The following is a 22,158-nucleotide window of genomic DNA, read 5'->3' on the forward strand; positions in this document are numbered from 1 at the left end:
CGATAAGCAGCAGGACAGAATATCGGCACCTCTGTAGTGTTAAAAACTAGATCGATGTACAGCACCCAATAACCAAGTATGAACTGTTATATGTGTACTGTATATTTTTGTTTAGAAGTTTATGAGTATCATGAAATCAGTAACCATTCTAAAATTGCCGCTGTTTATGTCTTACAGTAAAATGACAAGTCTTCAGATAAAAAGCAGCTTTTTAGCCAGAAGCAAAAAAAAACTGAAAATTTAGCAATCCAACAATTTAAAAACAATATCAGACAATTCTCATTAAACTGTACAAAGTCGGGTATTTGGGAATGGGTACTTTCATAAAATATAGTATCTATGAAGTACGATGCGATTGAATACTCTGTGAATTCATATCAGCATCAGTGAAGCCTAAACTGCACCTGCAAAACAAAATTAACAGTGCAATGTGCCATTCAATTTTGAACCAGAAAATAAAACCTTACTTGTAATATTCAGCAGCCACATCAAATTTCCCCAGGAATATGTGTGCGTTCCCCAGGTTGCTGTAGGCCCTTCTCTCAGCTGCTTTATCACCAAATTCTTTAGCTATTGAAAGACGCTGAAAAAGAAAACTAGAATAAGTATATTCGATAAACATCCTGATTATCTTGAACTTCACTGGAATATCATTTCAAGATTCACTTCCCAGATGGTCAGGCAATTAAAAAAAATCATTTTTAACATATAATTGGGAGATTTCAGGGCCATCCTTTGATTGTATGACTTAAACTGTGTGTTTTACGAACATCTTATTTTGCTAAGCTTCTTATTTGACACCAGCGCCCCCTATAGAAGATGGTCTCAAACAGCCGCAGGAGCCTCTGATAATCATTACCTCCAGACACTGCTGTTGTTTTCAACAACATTTTGAAATATGCCTCTTTCTCCAAGCTCTTAAGAGATAAATACAATATGACCTACAGAAATTTTTTTTGGCATTTTCTATTGAGCATTTGGGAAAAGTACACAACTCTTTTGCCCAACATGTTGATATACCACTTGAATAATACCAGTGAAACATTTAAGACTTTCCTCAATTGAAAACATATTATAAATATATATTGCCAATTTTAAATCAAACCTTGCCCTCAAATTAGATGCTCAATGTTTCCTTATTCAAATACTTGGTCACTACCACAACAAGACAATCCCTTAAAGCTCAAGTCTTCATAACATGTAATCTTTTTGAAACACAAAAAAACCCATAGAGAGATGGGACTGAAGAAAGACCCAACCATTCTCTAATCTGATGTGGATTGATCAATACCTTGCATAGCTTCCTTTCTCTTATTTTCCATGGCCAGACTAAAGCAGAGTACCTGTATGACTTCTTCTCTATTTCATTTAAAGTGCTGCCACCTTCTGGGATCCTTTGGTTATATACCAATGTCCCTCTGTTCAAACTTATTCACAGGGGTTTATTGCAGTGAATAATTGATGGGCAAATTACCCAATATTCTGTCCTCTGGATGAGAAGGTTTATGTAAAGCTGATGTTTGTAGCAGCAAGAGCATTGGGATTAAGAAACCACCCAGGTGAGTCGAGCTGGCCAGATGGCTGAATTGGCCAATGTGATGAATGTTGAGGGTTATGAAATTTAATTTCTGCACAATGTGTTGAGTACCGACTCTTTCCACAGGCACCAACTCGAGCATGTTACTTGCTGAAGAAATGACGATCGTAGACTTTTAGTAATTAGAGTTCTACAGTTTAAAGAGATGTGTGTCTATGTACATGAATTATTTTCAGCTGCAAAATTCATACTGTGAACCACTTTTGTCCAGAAAGCAAATCAGCACATAAATATTAATAATAGACTTTCAATATAATTGCTGGGTAATTGATTATTTTGATCTCACGAGGTTACAGTGGAAATTGAAGCATCAGCTCAAGGGTAATAAACAAAAGACAATGTAAAATATAAATATCCTGAAATCACTGCTTTCTAAGTTGTTGGTATTAGGGAGGGTCTTGGTTCTAAGTGGAAGATGATCTTTTATCCAAACTTAATCCAGAAATGCTGTGTAATGTGGAAACAGAAATGCTTGCCATCGGAAAATAAGGCAGATTTAATCATGGTATCTTTGGCTACAAAGGATGATATTGATAGTCACACGGAAAAACTGGACTTGTTTTTTTCCTCGGAACGAGGAGAGATTGCATGTTTTGAGTGATTTTGATTGAACATATAAGGAGGAGTTATTTCTTTTGTTGTGTGGAATGGTAATCTAATACTTAAACCTAAGAAAGATGATTCTTGATCTTCAGAGAATTGCTAAGATGTTGGAAGCTTCACCCAAAATGACAGTAAAGTCCATTTCCAAAGAAATTTAAAATGGACATAACCATCACCATTCATCACATTGACCAATTCAACCATCTGGCCAGCTCGACTCATTTATTAACCTGGGTGGTTTCTTAATCCAAATGCTCTTGCTGCTACAAACATCAGCTTTACATAAACCTTCTCATCCAAAGGACAGAAGATTGGATAATTTACCCATCAATTATTCACTGCAATAAACCGCTGTGAATAAGTTTGAACAAAAAACAAATATTCAAGTATATGTAACTCACAGCATCAAACTAGAGAAACCCTCTGGTGTGCAAGTTGCAGTTTCAGTCAAATGTTCAGTACACGATTCATGGTAGGGACCCTTTTTGAAGGGTGTTCAGTTTAGGTTAGAGATACCACCCCAGGTCCTTTGGCCCACCGAGTCCACACCGACCGGCAATCCCGGCACATTAACACGATCCTACACACACTTGGGACAATTTTACATTTATACCAAGCAAATTAACCTACAAATCTGTATGTCTTTGGATAGTGAGAGTAAACCGAACCATCTTACCACCCGCAAGAGAGATCTCGGAGAAAACCCATGCAGGTCACGGGGAGAACGTACAAACTCCATACAAATAAGCTCCCGTAGTCAGGATTAAACCCGGGTCTCTAGTGCTGTAAGGCAGTAGCTCTACCGCTACGCCACCTTGCCATTTAACTAGACTCTACTGCACAAATTGATTTTATTTGCTGTTAAATTAATTGCTTACATTTAAATTGACCCTACATCCGAGTTGTTTTTTTGCTCCAAATTATTGCCTGACATACAAGTTAGCAGTGGCACACTGATGCTAATGGGCTCTATGACAAAGACAAGACTCGTGTTCCTTCCTGGGCTACACTCTACGGTGTATTTAACATAACGCCACAAAAGCATGACGAAAGGATCATATTATGAGATGGTGGAGACCAAAGAAAATACTTCCAGACACCATCCTTTGGAAAAGTTTCATGCAAGTGAGCAAACTTGAACAAACAACATCAGAACTTTTTCAAATCTGAGGTGAAATGCGATAACTGGATTTTTACCTCCTTGTGAAACGAAATGGCATTGTTGTAGTTTCCTAAAAGATAATGTGTGTTGCCAAGATTACCATAGGCTCGGCCTTGAGCTGCTCGATCACCTAATTCTTTGACAATTTTAAGATTCATCCTAAATGAGACAAAGAAAGAAAAATATTATAAACATTGAAAACCCAGACAATCCTTTATATTCAACATAACCACAAAATGAGGGTTTCGGCCCGAAACAGAGTCTGAAGAAGGGTTTCGGCCCGAAACGTTGCCCATTTCTTTCGCTCCATAGATGCTGCTGCACCCGCTGAGTTTCTCCAGCACTTTTGTCTACCCACAAAATTATTTTCATTCTAGAAATAGACTTACTTTGGACTCAAGAACTCCAATAGTTTCTAACTATTGTCTAAATCTAGATATGTTATACTTTTAGAAATGCTTTCAGATACACTTGTTTTGTTTTATAATGAATAGCTTGTATATTCATGACCAGTGTTACACAAATTCCACATCAGCAAAGAGAGTTTAATTCAAATTAATAGTTCAAACTAAGTTTGATCAAGTGGTTGTAAGTCTTTAAGAATTAGCTTTGAACTCTTTTCATGAACAGCTTTTAGGTGAAGAATAGCATTGATCCTATTGCCGCATTTTCTCCAGATACTTGGTGAATGCAAGCCTAAGTTCATCATTGTAGACTTTGGAACAAGATGGCTACTGAAGTGATTTGCTCGATGAATCAATCATTGATAGTGGTGGTCCAGTTTGTCATCCAAGATAATTTGCAATCTGCCCTCTGATGCAGGAACGGGAAAACAAAAGATGGGAAGGCAGGAAGTGAATTTTTTAAATGACACCAAAGAAATCAAGGGAAGGGAGGACATACACCATTAAAACAGCCATGATCTTATTGAATGGCCGACTCCTGATTCTATTTCTTAAAAGATACAAACTTGAAACGGGAAAGTAGGGAATATAAGCAAGGAGGAGATGGATGAAAGAAAAGGAAAAATATAAAGAAAATGAAGCAAAGAACTAGAAATTAGACCTTAATGAATAATTAATACAATGAAAAAACAATTATATGAAGCAATATTCTTGACTTCCACTTCTCTTTGTAAAGATGTAAAACTATATTGGTATAATTTACAAAAAAGGATACACTTTCAACCATCTGGTCTTTGATGCAAATATCCTCGAATCAGATCTTTAAAATTTTTACAATGAGTTCTCTGTTCTAAAGTCCCATTCTTCCTTTCATAACCTGTCTCCTTTGTATATGCAAAATCTATATTACCATCTCTATTAATGGCATAAGGCTAACCTCATAACTGTGAGAGTTCACTTTTGATGACAAGGGACTACAGTGGTATTGAAGGCCAGCAAGATCCATGTTAATTTTTCACTGAAAGCCAGGAGCAGCCTTGGGCGCACTACACAAGGCATCCGTGAGACAAGAAGAATTCAGCAAAGACAAAAATAATAAAGTCATAATGAATAAGTGTTCTCATTTATGAATTCACCAAACTATTGGGTGGCACGGTAATGCAGCGGTAGAGTTGCTGCCTTACAGCGCCAGAGATCCAGGTGCAGTCTGTACAGAGTTTGTACGTTATCTCCGTGGGTTTTCTCCGAGATCATCGGTTTCCTCCCACGCTCCAAAGACATACAGGTTTGTAGGTTAATTAGCTGGGTATATATGCGAATTGTCCCTAATATGTGCCGGATAATGTTAATGAGCGGGGATCGCTGGTCAGTGCGGACTCGGTGGGCCAAAGGGCCTGTTTCCGCACTGTATCTCTAAACTAAACAAAATTATTAGATGACAGCATTAGATGAATCTGAATATCAGAAGTGAATAAAAGACCAGATTTAACATCAGTTTTAAAAATTGCATGCAAAAAAAGTTCTCTCTTCTGGACATTCTCAAACCAACTGACATGATGATTTTCTTCTCTCAAAATATCGACCCAACAAAATCGCCTGTTATAATTTCAAATTACGTTGCGTGAACAGGAATATTTTAAAAATGAGGCTTGAGGATCAACAAGCTACCTCAGGTCTGAGCAAATCTCAGCCTTCCGCACTCCAAATTCTCTAATGAAGAAACAAGGAAATGCAAATGCTGGAATCATGAGCAAATCACAAATTGCTGGGGGCATTCAGCAGGCCAGGTAGCATCTGTGGAGGGAATGGACGTTGCGACATTTCAGGTCGGGACCCTTCTTCAGTCTGAAGAAGGATCCTGACCTGATACATTGGCTGTGCATTCCCGCTACAGATGCCACCCAACCTGTTCAGTTACTCCAGCACTTTATGTTTTGATCAAATTCTCCAACTTGTTATGCATCTCCAACTTACTTTCTGTCTGTATCAGATATGGCTATTACTATCTATCATCCATCTTTGATTTTGGTTCCGTTTTACTGATTCTGTTACTATAGTCTGGCCTGCTGGGCACGGTGCACATCCTGTTATTAGCAACAACAGAAACAAGGTAGCATAATCCGATTCTCTCTGCAGTTAGAATGCATTTGTGCTCACCCTGTCTGAGATATTCCCTTTCTTCCAACCATCCCTCTCCAAGAAAAATAACTTGTTTTTTTCCTTTCCCAGTTCTGACTAAGTGTTCTGGACCCAAAACATTAGCTTGATTCCTCAGAGATACAGCGTGGAAACAGTCTTCTTCGGCCCACTGAATTCATGCCAACCATCAACTACCCACAAATGCTGTCTATTCCAGCATCTTATGGTTTAATTACAATTTTCCAAAATCAGCATTTTTTTAATTCTCTTTTGCTTATGTTGAGATTCAGTTCCCTCATCCTGAAAAGAAGTAAAATTATTGGGATTATGAGGGTGGGACTGTATTACTGGACAAAAGTCAAGTGGTATATATTGAATTCCAACAACACTTTGAAGAGATTCTGAGAAGTCATAGAGCTGTACAGCACAGAAACAAGCCCTTCGGCCCACATAGTCCATGCCATTTGCTTGCATAGCCCTCTAAACCCTTCCTAAGGATTTTGGGGGATTGTGAAAGAAATTTCATTAAAAAAAAACTGCTGACATTAAGCATGAACAAAGAACATTAATTAGACTTGGATCGCCAAAGAAGTGAGAGCAGAGATTTCTGCAAAAATGTAAATTCACTGATTTCAAAAGATTTAAAATTGGTGAATACATTTGACTTCATTACTTTCAAACAGAAAAATCATTATTAAATGCACATTAACCTCAAGAAATTTTGAGTGATAAAGATGAAGCTGTAAGCATGAAATTGCCTCGGCAATGGCAATTGTGACCTTGCAGAAGGGGAACAAAAAGAAACACCAAGCAGTCTTTCCAGGTGCGGCAGAGGTTCACCTGCACCTCCTCCAACCTCATCTATTGCATCCGCTGCTCTAAGTGTCAGCTGCTCTACATCGGTGAGACCAAGCGTAGGCTTGGCAATCGCTTCGCCCAACACCTCCGCTCGGTTCGCAATAACCAACCTGATCTCCCGGTGGCTCAGCACTTCAACTCCCCCTCTCATTCCGAATCAGACCTTTCTGTCCTGGGCCTCCTCCATGGCCAGAGTGAGGCCCACCGTAAATTAGAGGAGCAGCACCTTATATTTTATTAGGGTAGTTTACACCCCAGCGGTATGAACATTGACTTCTCCAATTTCAGGTAGTCCCTGCTTTTTCCCTCTTTCCCCTCCCCTTCCCAGCTCTCCCACAGCCCACTGTCTCCGCCTCTTCCTTTCTTCTTCCTGCCCCTCCCCACCCTCACATCAGTCTGAAGAAAAGGGTCTCGACCCGAAACGTCACCCATTTCCTTCGCTCCATAGATGCTGCCTCGCCCGCTGAATTTCTCCAGCATTGTCTACCGTGCATTATTTGAAGTGACTTTGAAAGATTGAGACAATAATGAGCAAGGTAAACTCCACAATTCTGTGACAAATGGCATAGACTATGTGGGCTGAAGGGTGTGTTTCTGTGCTCTACAGGTATATGGCTTCTCAGAATCGCCTCAAATTGGTATTGGAATTCAATATCTATCATTCTCACCAGGGAAACATAAAATAAAGGAGACTTGATCTCACTACTAATAATTGATGGGTCATATATTTTGCAAATGCTGAAATTTTGTTGCACTTGTTTAGAAATTACAGGAAAAGCTGGACAAACAAATGACAAACAAAAGTTTTATTGGTGGGGTTAGTGAAAGGGGACAAGAAAATTGTGTGTGGTGTATAAATACAGACCATCAGTTGGGTCAAATGGCTCGTTTCTCTACAAAAACTATTATATGGAAGTATATCAATCAACTTCTCAAATGCTGCAGAATTTAAAATTGACAACAATATCATCCAGCAGACAGAATGGTGATTTTTCTTTTCAATATGTATATAGTAAAATTTGAAGTTCAGAAATATGTTTTCCTAAATATTTCTTGTGATAAATGAATAGATTCTTGAAGCAGCAGTTCAAAGAATTGTTTTCTCCTTCACTCAAAAAGATGGCTCAGTCCCTTGTATTGTAGGAGCTACTGAATTCCACGACAAAGCAAAGAACAAATGACACTTAGCTGAGCCACTCACCTTGTGACACGTTTATTCCATACGCCCCTTTTACCTACATTCTCACCAATCATAACCCGTTTGTAGATAAGGCTAATTAGTGCTCCTGATATTGAGCTCTTGTGGCTGCACCTTCTCGTGAGGCTGCAGCCGAGCCGCCAGCAGTGACAGGCTGTATGCAAAACCAACATGGCCGTGAAGGCGCCACAGTATCTTTTCGTCTTCTAAACTTGTGTCAACTTTGATAGACTGAGAAATAAATCTTCCCATAGTTCATGCCCATATTCATTGGCCAGGCTGGAACAATCCATTGGTCTTACATTCCCTCATCTTTGGGAAACTTTAGGACTGCAACAGTCATCCATTTTTAAACAGGTAGAAGACAATGAATGCAAGTAAATACTGGAAATTAAGTTGGGAGCAGTGAAAGAGAAAAAGGAAATGCTTTCAAATTATGCCCTTCATAACCTTGGGACAACCCACTGCACTTCCTTTTTAAGTAAATGATTCTGAAGTGTAGTTGCCCAAACAACTATCTATATAACCATTTTTCTAAAATGTGGTACGTTATTAAATGTGGTACGTTATTAAATGTGGTACTTTATTAAATGTGGTACGTTTAAAGCCTAAAACCTGATTGTTTCCTTGCATTATCCATGGAAATAATGATTCGAATTCCCATGGCATTTTTAAACAGACTGAAACCTCCCAATAAAACTTGACACCATGATTCTGAAAGAGATATTCAGACAGCTGGCCAAAAAATATGGCAAAAGGGTATGATTTAAGAGAAAGAGAAGGAGAGGAGAGAATTTCTGAACTCACTGTCCTGCCAGATGAAGGCACTGCCAATGGTGAAGCAATTCAAATCAGGGATGCAGATGAGCACGAGATTGAAAAAGGTTATACAGCCATTAAGAGGTGAAATAGGACAAGGTTGTGTCTTGACAAGGGATTGAAAACTTGATTTTTTTAAGTGAATTTTAAAATCACGTAATTACTGGATAGAGACGGATATGGCTCGGTAAACACAGGACTGATGAGCAAACAGAACTTGGCACAAGTTTGGATATTGAAAAATGGATTGCAGACAGTCAACTAAACTGGTGGATCTCAATTAATAAGGTACAGTGAAAACCTTTTTTGTGGTGTGCTATCCAGTCTGGTGAAAGACTATACATGATTACAATCAAGCCGTTCACAGTGTAAAGGTAAAGGGAATAACGTTTATTGCAAGATAGAGTCCAGTAATGTCTCAATAAAGATAGTCTGAGGGTCTCCAATGAGGTGGATGATAGGTCACAATTCCTCTCTAGCTGGTGATAAGATGGTTCAGTTGCCTGATAACAGCTGGGCAGAAACTGTCCCCGAATCTGGAGGTATGTGTTTTCACACTTCTGTAGCTCTTGCCTGATGGGAGAGGGGAGATGAAGGAGAAGAAGGGCGAGACTTGTTCTTGATTATGTCGGTGGCATTGCAGAAACAGCGAGAAGTGTAGATAGAATCAATGGAAAGGGAATATGGTTTGTATGATGGTCTGGGCTGCTTCCACAGATCTCTGCAATTTCTTGTGGTCTTGGATGAGCTGTTCCCAAACCATGCTGTGATGCATCCTGATAAAGTGCTTTCATGTATATTTTTATTCATGTATGTGTTTCATTTTTAATGTACATCTTTCACCAAGTTGCTCATGAAAACATTTGAGTTAAAATTCCAAGCATTCAGGGAATGATGTAAGTGAGAGTGTCGGAGATAGATTTCAGGCTCATGTGACGTGGTGACATGGTGATGTTGCAAGCGGAGGGAGGAGAGTTGATGTTGGTGTCTGAAGAGAGATACATCCTGGTTTGCTTTTTTGGACCATTTTCAAGTCCTGATTTACATGGATTTAGAAACTGCAGGGACTCAGTTCATTGAAATGCAGATACACAGTTACTGTGCAATGATGTCTGAAATGAATGCATTTATTGTGTTCCTAATGTACTCCAAATATTTCAACAAATACAAAGCACAAACACAAGATTTTCAAATTGTGGAGGAGTGCTGTCTAAGCACTGTACATTCTTCATGGATAGTCAGAACACATTTTGGACAACAGTCTCAATTACTACCAATTCCTCTCAAGAGCTTAATTTGTAGGCAGATGCAGTATTACTCACTCATAGTGCTCAGTGGCCTTCTCTAAAGTTTCCTTCACTTCACTCGGCAAGTCTCCGGATTCCTGGGCTGTGAGCCAGGACAACTGCTTCCCTTTGGCATGAAAAACATTGCCAATGTTGTACTGTGCTCGTGCTTCACTGACCTGGGCAAGGGAGAGTAAGAGAGATACTTTTAGTAATCAACCATTGCTTTGAAAAATTATGGAAAACAAACATTTTCAGAAGGAAGAAACAATATTCTCAGCATCCAGTTAAGATTAAGTGTGGGACAGCAGGAAAATAAAATATTTTAACATTACACATTGGGCAACTTATTTCCCATTTTATTGTAGAATTACTTTCAATGAGGAGAGTCACAGGAGATTCAATGGGTGCCCTCAAAAAATTAGGACAATAAATGTGCCATCTATGGAGAAAACAAAAACCAGGATTAATCTTAACATGTTGGGTCTGTCTCTTTTCTATTACGTTTGGGAATTAAAGTTAATGATACGACAAAGGTTTCAAGTGAATAGAGGAACAGAGATGAGGGGAGAGGAAAGAATGAAAATGGAATATCTGCGATAGGGTGAATGCCAGGAGGGTTTGGCTGTCAAAACAATGGCAATACAGACAACGTTGGTTAATAGGACAAGTAACAAAACATGAATTGAGCAGAGTTGCAAATGGCTGTTTGTTGAACGTAATCATGAAAACTGAAAAATGTCATAGACCTGAAACACAAACTTTTCTTCTCTCTCACAAGATGTTGCCTGACCCATTTCCAGCATTTTCAGTTTATATTTTAAATTTCAATTTATAAAATTTTGCAATTTGTAACATGGAGAGATCCATTAGGGCAGCGAATACTTGGATGATTATAATATAATTATAATTTTTTTCCACAATTAAATATTGTTTTTGCACAATGCTCCCGGCATCATCAGTCATCCCTTGAACTTATCACAATGTAATCATCAATCAAGTAGAGTGTGACACGGACAGAAAATTGGTTGGCAGACAGGAAACGAAGAATAGGGATTAACGGGTCCCTTTCAGAATGGCAGGCAGTGACTAGCGGGGTACCGCAAGGCTCGGTGCTGGGACCGCAGCTATTTACAATATATATTAATGATTTTGATGAAGGGATTACAAGTAACATTAGCAAATTTGCAGATAACACAAAGCTGGGTGGCAGTGTGAACTGTGAAGAGGATGCTTATGAGGATGCAGGGTAACTTGGACTGGTTGGGTGAGTGGACAGATGCATGGCAGATGCAGTTTAATGTGGATAAGTGTGAGGTTATCCACTGGTGGCAAAAACAGGAAGGCAGATTATTAACTAAATGGTGTCAAGTTGGGAAAAGGGGAAGTACAACGGGATCTGGGGGTCCTTGTTAATCAGTCAATGAAAGTAAACTTGCAGGTACAGCAGGCAGTGAAGAAAGTGAATGGCATGTTAGCCTTCATAACAAGAGGAGTTGAATTTAGGAGCAAAGAGGTCTTTCTGCAGTTGTCAGGGCCCTAGTGAGACCACACCTGGAGTATTGTGTGCAGTTTTGGTCTCCAAATTTGAGGAAGGACATTCTTGCTATTGAGGGAGTGCAGCGTGAACTTAGCGACTTGGTCCGTACGAAAGGTAAACAAGAGACAGTGTGTTGCCAAATTGAAGATTGGCTCAGTTTCTTAGTTTTGATGACCAATTTATGTACCAATTTTTTTTTTTAATTGATTTTAAAAAGTCGGAAAATATATAGTAAACGGTCGTTGCGCTTTAGACACCACGATGTTTTTGATATATTAAATTGGAAAATAAGAAAAAATAATTAACTCGTCCAAAAATCGCTACTACCATAGGATACCTCATTGGGTTTTTGAAGAGCATTAGAGGTTTGGAGCCTCCGTGTTTTAATTTACGGAGGTACCGACCCCGATAACGGTCGTTGTGACAATGGACACCAAGCACAACGACCGTTACGGGATCTTTACTGTACGGTATTTTGTTACTGTATTTTTCTACTGTTATTGAAGATATTTCCCTAGATCATTATCAAAACCTATATGTATGAGGGGCCATATGAAGTTTATTTATTAATTAAATATTCATGACTATGTCACATTTTTGTTGTTCAAATTGGTGGTAAAACGATGAAAATTTGTCAGTCGTGAAAAATGTTTTTGGCTTTCGGTCTTGAAGTTATCTAATTTATATCTGTTATTTATAAGGTTTCACATGATGGGTAGATTTTTTTTTTTGATTTTTTTTTTTAAACAGTGTATTGGTGTAAAAAATGGAATAATAATCTTGTTCCTCAAAATCTCTCTAGTATTGTAAAAAGACACTTATGCAATACCACATAATCAGCCACTTTCTCATTGAGAACGGCTTCAGTGATTGAAGTGCTTGTTCTAGTTCTCCACAGTATTCATATTGCATGGGGATGTTTTATGCAACAGGCTTACATGAACAGGTAACATAGGACATAACTAAGCACCTTCTGCGTGCAAACATTAACTTTGCAATCAAGGAAGAAACAACTTAGGCCAAGATTCAGTTTTATTTTTGGGAACACCAATAATTCAGGACAATGAAATTAAGTGGATGTGACAGGGCAATGGTAACATGCAACTCCCTGCCTCAATTAAACAAATATCATCGATGACCATCTTGGAAATTAAATTGGTCAGCACATAAATCAAATGGTCAACCTGGAAAAGAAGATTACCTTATCCTTCTGTTCTATCGAGATGTCCAGGTGCCTCTGACAACAAGCAATTGCTTCATCAAAGTTGCCAAGTATCTTCAATGTATTTCCAAGATTACCACTAGCTTTTGCCTCACCAATCCGATCCCCAATGGTCCTTTTGAAAGACAGATCAATTAGTCAATGCTGTGTTACTGGAACTCAAACTAACTGAATATTTTCGTGTAAGATGCCATTTATTCCTACTCAGGGCAAAGATCTACCAGATGAAGGTTCACAACACTTTTAACAAAGGCATGGTGCCATGAAATGGCACCTTAAAATAGGCATCCAAAGCTTCCCATGAATCTACAGCAAATCAGTTAGTTCAAGCATTCCTTAATTGATTTAAAAAAATGTTTTATAAGGTTTGGAACTATTCAGTTTAATGGGGAGATCTTATCGCAATATCTTCAGCAGCAGAGAAATTACACTCGCCTCCGAATAGAAAAGTACAATTGAGAAGCTGACCAATTGGTCTATCGTATCTGCATCGTCTCTTTCCAAGAGCAATCCATTTAGCCCACCTGAATCTTGGGTAACCAAGCAGGTTGGGGAATGGGCTCCCTGCACCTCAGATTGTTTATAACATTCTGCTCGAGCCAGATTCACCAAACTCACCTGGCCAGGGTTAGATCATGCTTGTGGTACTCCAGAGCCTTGGAATATTCCTTCAAGTAAAAGTAGGCATTGCCCAGCTGACTGTAGATGGCGCTCAAAGTCTTCAGGTCCTCTGTCCCAACCTGCACAGCAGCTTCAAAGAAGGCCACTCCAGCCTTGAAATCTCCAGTTTTGCACAGCCGTTCCCCTTCGAGGGCAAGCTCAAGGCACGAAGCCTCCATTCTGTTGAATACAAAAAGACATATAGAATTGAAGTATTCTTTACACATCACGGCCCTCTGTTATTGTGCAGCAATTGCACCATCTCTCTCCAAGCCCACTGTCCAAGGCCTAACCATATCATTCATTAATGTGGTGTCTAATCGACCCTAATGTAAGCTCCAATCATAAAAACGTCCTATGACCAAGACCATACGTTTCCACCACAAAAACACGACCCATCTCCAGTCCTGCCTCAGACCAGACACTCCTGGCCAACTTCACATCTTCTGCACTCACTCAAACTAATTGAAAGCTCTGAAGTCCATTTCGTGACTAGCATCATTACTACCACACAACTGCTTGGATTTGTGGAACGTCCGTAACAAAATAATTTCAAAATAAAAACCAGAAATTGTCAGAAACAATCGTCAGCTAGCCACATTACTAGACATTAGAATAGATGACCAAAAACTTCAAACATGCAAGTTATAAGGAGATGGAGCATTTTAGGAAGAGATCCCAGGGCAACAAGGCAGAATGATCAAAAGTATTCTCGCCTGAAAATCCACTTTAAGATTTCATAATTGTCATGTTTTACTTGACCCTGAAGGATCTTCAACCACAGAATCGCCTGGTGACCTCCCAATTACAACTTTTTAATAACATTTTCCTTATGAAAAATAAGAGATTAAGAGGCATCCTGAACCATTTCACAGATGTTTTAGTTCTGGTAAAAGAAGTCTGGGCGAAAAGACTCAACATTTCACATCGATTCACATCTGCAATTCTAAATCTCTGCATAGAGATGGAGAAAATTATTATATTTGTCAGGATAAAAGAAAAGCTTTAATTAGTACCAACGTCTGTCCTTTTTCAGGATGAATTAAAAAACTGTACAGCCAATAAAATACCTTCAAAGAGGAGTTCAATATTGCAATACATGAAACTGGAAGCAAATAGGAACACAGCTCACTCTAACAATGATTAGATTACATATATTTTTAGTAATACAGGTGCACAACCTTTTATCCGAAAGCCTTGGGACCAGACACTTGTCGGATTTCGGAATTTTTCGGATTTCCGAATGGAAGATTTTTAGCGTAGATTAGGTAGGTAGCGCGGGCGGCTTGAAAAGTCTGGAGCGGCTGCCTCCTCCCCGGAGACCGGGGAAATCATTGCATAAATGTTAGTCAGTTAGTTTGGAGGGATTTTATGTGGTTGGTGGGTGGGGGGTGAAGGGGGAAACTTTAATTCTTAGTCCCCTACCTGGTCGGAGAGGCGGGGAGCGGGCAATGCCTTACCGGGTCGCCGTGCAGTAAGCTCCGGAGCGCTGTGGCCGCCGACTCCCAACATCGCGGAGCTGGGGGCTGCGGGCGTCCGGCCGCGGGCGGCGCCGGCTGTAGCTCCGACCCCGGCAACTCTACTCCTGGCTGCGCGGCGCTCCAAATCCAGCGCGGCCCGCGGCCGGACGCCCGCAGCCCCAGCGCGTTGTTGGGAGTCGGCGGCGTCGCAGCGCTGGGATACCAGCGGGGAGCGGGCAATGCCTTACCGGGTCGCCGTGCGGTAAGCTCCGGAGCGCTGTGGCCGCCGACACACAACATCGCGGAGCTGGGGCTGCGGGCGTCCGGCCGCGGGCCGCGCTGGATTTGAAGCGCCGCGCAACCAGGGGTAGAGTTGCCGGGGTCGGAGCTACAACCGGCACCGCCCGCGGCCGGACGCCCGCAGCCCCAGCTGGGAGTTGGCGGCCACAGCGCTCCGGAGCTTACTGTACGGCGACCCGGTAAGGCATTGACCGCTCCCTGCCTCTCCGACCAGGTAGGGGACTAAGAATTAAAGTTTCCCCCTTCACCTCCCCCCCCCCCCCCCCCCCTTTTTCACATAAAAGCCCTCCAAACTAACTGACTAACATTTAAGCAACGATTTACAAATGTTTAAGTGTCTCCCCGGTCTCCGGGGAGGAGGCAGCCGCTACAGTAGTACAGACCTGGGTTGACCGTGGGTCGTTTCGGGTCAAGTTTGGCGCCAAACGCGAGCTTTGGTGTGCAGACGACATCCTGGAAAAAATGGCCGGTTTTCAGAGTTTTTCGGTTTCCGGAACTCCGGATAAAAGGTTGTGCACCTGTACTTACTGGACTGAACACCAGGGCCAACTCAATGCAATAAAAAGGAACTGCGGGTGTTGGTTTATACCAAAGAGAGACATAAAATGCTCAGTGGGCCAGGCAGCATTTCTGGAGAAAATGGATAGGTGACGTTTTGGGTCAGGACCCTTCTGAAGGGTCACCTATCCATTTTCTCCAGAGATGCTGCCTGATCCGCTGAGTTATTCCAGCATTTTGTGTCTACCAGAACTGAGTCACTTTTTACGTGCAATTCAGTGCACGTGGGTCCATGACTGAATGTCTCATGAAATTGTAGACATTCCCTCTGTTGTGCATTGTGCTCAAGACTTAAGGATGTGGGTTACATCCTTAACATTACCCAACTGAAATAGAACCAACTGCGCTTATGCGGATCTTCGTAAGGACTAACGACAGATATGGGGATTGAAAAGGTTCAGAGAGATTGAGGCCAAACGCAAGCTAATGAGACTAGTCCAGTATGCCAACATGGTCGGCATGGACAAGGTGGGCTGAAGGGCCTGTTTCCGTGCTGTACAGCTCTTTGACTCTATGATTCTGAAATCATAGATGTATTCAGTTGCAAAATGCCTCCACTGTGCAGGGTAGAGACAATATTGCAGCCATTCTGGTCAAATTAATGGTGCAGGTGGAGGTGGTAAATAAATTGTACGAATTTAGAAACTTACTTCTCAAACTAGCATCAAACACCCCCAGAAAACTGCGCTGTAATGTGTACGCTGAATCTATAAGGCCCTCTTCCTTCTGTTCCTGGAGTTTATGTTCAATAAGCTGGCATAACTCTGATCAAATGTCAGCAACAGTTAAATAATTTGAGGCATTATTTTGTGACTTCAGGCAGTGTGGTGCTGTGTTTCTGCACTGTGATTATAATCCAAAAATATATATCAGTGGAAACAGCAGGGAAACAGTAAAGAAAACTCACATCAAAAATATAATATTAATGTCGAGGAATTGGCTGAGAAGCAGTTTCTAGAAGATGCAGCTGTTTTCATGAGACAACAGAGAGCAGAGCAGCTGGTTCTCATCATTCTCAGAGAGCCACAGTAATCATTAAGCAACCTTCGTCTGGAGGTTATGCCCTTGCTGCACCATTGAACATTACGTTGATGAGACCTATTAACACCCATTACGTGTCACATAAGCTTCAGAAGCAATCAGACCAGCGTATAAACCAGGATAAAATTGGTACCATTTACAAGCGAACCACTTTTCACGTATTATCTACTGCTTGAAGAAAACTGCAATCCTGAGTAAAATAAGGCAAATGCAATTAATGGTGGAAGAATTTCATTACATAGAATTTACAGCACAGCGAAAGGCCACGTTGTTTAACTACTCACTAACATTTATGTTCCTTGTGAGCCCATCATTATTCTTCATTCAATGATATAAACATACTTTTCTATTCAATTGTTGATCATGATCCAGCTTAAATTTCCCCTTCTTGATTTAATTGCTTCTATTCCTCCATGTGGTTGAGTTAAACATCCTAATCATAGAATTACAGAGCATGGAAACTGTTCCTTCGGCCCACTGAGTGTGTGCTGATCGGCAAACACCATCACTAATCTTTCTCTCAACCAATTTTATTCTCCCCATTTTCTCATCAACTCCCAATTCGACCACCCACTTGTACACATTTTACAGGACAATTAACCTACCGACCACTCTTGATAGAAATAAATTTCCGAATTAGTCATTGAATTTTAACTATTACTAGACCAAGTGCAGACCCGTTGGGTCTGTTCCCCCAACGTGCGGTTGTGGGGGGGAGGCGGCATGCAGCGTCACACACACTAACTATCCTCCCCCCCCCCCCACCCCCGCTAATTACCCCCTTGATATTATATTAATATTATTAATTTGCTCCTTTTACCCCATAACCACCCCATCTACTGACGCATAGCCCCCAACTTGCAGTCACATCTAGAGACGGGGGGGGGGGGGGGGGGGGGGTTAGAGAGTGAGGGCAGAGAGAGAAGGGGCAGAGACAGAGAGAGAGACACACACAGAGAGAGGGCAAGAGGGATGAGGGGTGGAGAGGAGGAGAAGAGGGAGGGTGGGTGAGGGGGGGGAAAGGTGGGGGAGGAGAGAGAGAGGGGGAGAGAGAGGGGATGCTGAGAGGGGGGTGAGGGGGAGAGGTGGGGAGCAGGGAGGGGGAGGGAGGGGGGAGGGAAGAGGGTGGGGGTGTGGAGGGGAGGGGGTTTAAGGGAGGGATGGTGGGGGAGGGGATGGAGGGGAGGAGAGGGAGAAAAAGAGGGGAGAGAGAGAGAGAGAGAGAGAGGGAGGGGGGAGAGGAGAGGGGAGGGGGGAGATGAGAGGGGAGGTGGGGAGAGGAGAGGAGGGGGGGAGAGGAGAGGAGGGGGGGAGAAAGGAGAGGGGGGGGGAGAGGAGGGGGGGGGAGAGAGAGGAGGGGGGGGAGAGAGGAGAGGGGGGGGAGAGAGGAGAGGGGGGGGAGAGAGAGGAGAGGGGGGGAGAGAGAGGAGAGGGGGGGAGAGAGAGGAGAGGGGGGGGAGAGAGAGGAGAGGGGGGAGAGAGAGGAGGGGGAGAGAGGAGGGGAGGAGGAAGGGGAGAGAGAGAGAGAGAGAGAGGGGGGGGGGGGAGGGGGGGGGGGGGGAGGGGGGAGGGGGGGGTAGAGGGGGGGGGAGAGGGGGGGGTAGAGGGGGGGGTAGAGGGGGGGGTAGAGGGGGGGAAGAGGGGGGGAGAGGGGGGGGAGAGGGGGGGGAGAGGGGGGGGAGAGGGGGGGAGAGGGGGGGGGAGACGGGGGGGGAGACGGGGGGGAGACGGGAGAGGGGGGGAGTGAGGAGGGGAGAGAGAGAGAGAGAAAGGGAGAGAGACAGGGGGGGGGAGAGAAAGAGAGAAAGAGAGAGGGATCGGGAGAGAGAGAGAGGAGGGGAAAGAGAGAGGGTGCCTTTTTACTTCAACCCAAACAACCATTTGCAGGCAGTGCTTTTTTCCCTCAAACTAACCCTATTTTCATTTTCAAACCACATTATGGGTACTCACAGCTGTGGAGACATTTGTTCAGTGTTATTCAGAGCTCTGATTGAGGCACACCACTTCCTGGTTTTATAGTCCCTCCCCCTCCCTCCAGCAGGGGCAGCAGAGAGAATGGGGAATTTTGTAAAAACATTAATATCTCTGTCATGTTTCATCGACGGGAAAAATCCTCGGCACACATGCGGCGGAGGGGGGCTCTGAGCGAGGTGGCCAAAAATGATGGCCGTAGGTGGCGGCGTTCTCTCGGAAAGCGCAGCACAGAAGGCCAAAAGCGGTCAAGAACAGAGATTTAGTAATATAGATATATTAACCACTCCCAATTTCAGACTGCACGCCAGTTTTTAGGTTCCTTCAATCATTCTGTTATTATACTACAGCATTTTAAAAAGTGTGATCAATATTTTTTTTGATTGTTCCTGCTGTAGAGCACATCACACTGCATAACATGAGCAAACAGATTAGGGGGGCTATATTCCAAAACAGACTGCATAAGAGAGGGGTAGAAGAGTAGCTTGTTGAAATGAATCTTTAATTAACGTGGCAGGATAGATGATTAATGCCAATGTTAAATTCTCTTGCGAGCTAAATGAAAAATCTTATAGGCATCAAAGTCAACAATTAATGTGAACGGGTGCTGAGATTGAAGAAAAAAACATAACCAATCTGAGACACAATTGACGGCAGATGTTGCAATCTGGAGCAAAAGAAACAATCTGCTGGAGGAACTTGCAGATTGAGCAGCATGTGTAGGGTAGAGAATTGTGACTATTTACTCGAGATCCCGTATCCGGAGGGGGAAGATAGTCAGTATAGAGGGGACAGGACGGGACGGCGGACAGGGGTGAGGGAGGGCACAGTTGGTGACAGGTGGACAGGATGGTTGTTTGAAGGAAGATGGAGCCATGGGGTGGGTAATGGAGAGACAGGGGTAGACAAAGTGGGAAGAAAAAGGGCAGATAAAGCCATCAGGGCACAGGAGACAGTGAAGTTGGACAGTTGTTAATTATCTCTTTAATTTTGTAATGGCAAGCTTTAATCTCTCCACCTATATTCGTTCCTACACAATCCCTTGAATTGTATTCAAACTCAGATAAAACTTTGTAACACCACCCAATCTGATGCGATTGCTGGGAATTTCTATAGCATAGCAATGAAACTCCAGACAGATGAGGGGGTTCTTCATTTGGACTTTTAATAAAGAGGAACCATTTTTGTTCTTTATTCAAGGAAGAGCTCCAAGCAAATTCAGTCAATTTCACTGGACAGTTATGGTTCCCATAATAAATTCCATATTCTGTCCTCTTGTGTGCTCTGGTGCAGGAAGATATTTGATTTCAGTTGCAGTCTTGGTTACCTTTATGGTGTAGGATTATCCTAGCAATCTATTTGTACACTTTGTAAACGCTGAATTAAGTTTGGAAAATATAACACAATCATACCAACGCTTTGTCATGTCGAATCAAACAGGAATTCTGAAGACTCAAATAATAACAGCATCTGTTTTCAATTTTGTTAAAAGCTAAAGGAAATTAAGGTGGTGTAAAGATTGGAATATAGGTCATTTTATCTTCCTGTAATAACTTAATTTGTTAAGCACTAATTATCATTACAAAAATCAGAGAGGATATGCTGTTTGGATATGGATCAAGAGTATTATAAAATTCCCAGAACTGATAAACTGATTAAAAGAAAATGATTTCATGCAAATCAAACAGTCGAGCACAGTATACTGAAACATAATTTCCTGCAAATTATATAAACAAAACCTTGCTCAAAACAAAGGGTCGGAGGAACTCAGCAGGTCAGGCCATATTCATGGAGAGAATTGATAGATGACGTTTTGGGCCAGAAGCCTTAGTATCTTCTTATTGTTTGCTAATAATCTGAACAGAAATTAATCCGTTCATATCTTTTGTTTCTTCATATTTATGACGAGAGTAAATCATGCCCTCAGAAATCAATCAAACCCACCCACCAATATCCCAACGCTCCCGCTGATCATGTAGTTTGCATGGATTACATGATATTTATCAATGAGTTAAACATAAATGCTGGAGTCACAATCAAGAGATTTACAAACCATGCACGAATTGGCCAGATGGTTGTCAGAAATTATCTTGACCAGAGGAACATGTTAATAGATTGTTGAAGAAGGGTCCTGACCCGAAACATGCTAAAGGAATTCAGTCAAAAGAACCATGAAGTAACGAACCTGTGGAGGGCAAATAAAGTAAGGGGATGCACAAGATAAGTCTAGCTGACCAAATGGACCTTTGGCTGTGTGCCTACAGATCCCTGAAGATAGCATGGAAAGAGGATGAAATTGTTGAAGTAGCATACTGAGACAGGGAAGATAAAAAGAGTAACAAAGGTAAAGACTACTTAGACCACAACTAGTCAGCATGCATAGCTCGGATTGTCACGAAACAGGAACAGTGAGATACCATTATCGAGGGTGCAATGGAGATCTACAGGATGCCGTCAAGACTTCAGCTAGGAGAGAAAAATCGAACAGTCTAAGCTTCTTTCCCTTGGAACAAAAACAGCCAAGGGGAGATTTAATTGAAGCGCACATAATTACATGGATTCTAGACAAAATGCATGGAGAGAACATATTTCCTTTTGTAGGAAATAACCAGTGAGAATAGATTTGAGGGACAAACAACAAACCGGAGGAACATAGCGGATCAAGCAGATATGTAGAGGGAAATGGAGAGACGATGTTTCACGTGCGGACTCTTCATCAGATTTGAAGTTGTTCAGAGGAGCATTAAAGTGAAGAATAAGTTAGAACTCACTGCCTGAAAGGGTATTAGAGTGCAAAGTACTTGCATATCCACTTGAATATTAGATGCAACTTACATTCCCTCAGGCATATACATTTCCTTTCAAAAGAAATGACCAAAGCTATTTCCAATAGCACCACAATAAATATAACAAGTACTCACATGAATACTGAAACCCACCAAACTGCACAGCCAGTACACATCGGCAGTGTGATTTTGGGCGGTTTGAGATACAATGGGATTGAAAATGAAACCCTGAGGCTTATGCAAGCACAACGCACAACCATCAGGCGTTTCCATAGTAATCTCGCAGATGCAGTTATGGAAGAAATCATCTGATTAAAAATACAGTGGAGTTCTATTTCAAAAATGATTCAGGATGCTAAGCTCCACAGGAATATCGTGAGTTGTTTACCAATGAAAAGCAAAGTCAGACATTGATTTTCAATTGTTTGACTAATTGATTTTGTTCTTTTGCCGAGCACAATATACCAGTGAAACAGACCATGTTCAATGTACTCAGAAGTCAAGTTTGCAAAAGGTCTCTATTGAACCTCTGTTTTTCATTTACAGAATGGCTG

At 41.8% G+C, this 22,158-nt stretch overlaps 1 protein-coding gene across 2 annotated transcripts in view; it reads right to left on the minus strand.

Moving 5' to 3' along the window:
* Positions 1-22,158, minus strand: part of gpsm1 (G protein signaling modulator 1) — a 152,727-nt gene that overhangs the window by 74,683 nt on the left and 55,886 nt on the right. For both annotated transcript variants that reach the window (XM_033048936.1, XM_033048937.1), the window contains 5 exons: positions 13,447-13,668; positions 12,808-12,943; positions 10,103-10,245; positions 3,398-3,521; positions 468-583 (listed from right to left, as the gene is read on the minus strand). In XM_033048936.1, coding sequence (XP_032904827.1) covers positions 468-583; positions 3,398-3,521; positions 10,103-10,245; positions 12,808-12,943; positions 13,447-13,668 — 741 coding nt within the window. The remainder of the gene's footprint in view (positions 1-467; positions 584-3,397; positions 3,522-10,102; positions 10,246-12,807; positions 12,944-13,446; positions 13,669-22,158) is intronic.

The sequence above is a fragment of the Amblyraja radiata genome, chromosome 32, assembly GCF_010909765.2.
Source record: "Amblyraja radiata isolate CabotCenter1 chromosome 32, sAmbRad1.1.pri, whole genome shotgun sequence".
Lineage (NCBI taxonomy): Eukaryota > Metazoa > Chordata > Chondrichthyes > Rajiformes > Rajidae > Amblyraja > Amblyraja radiata.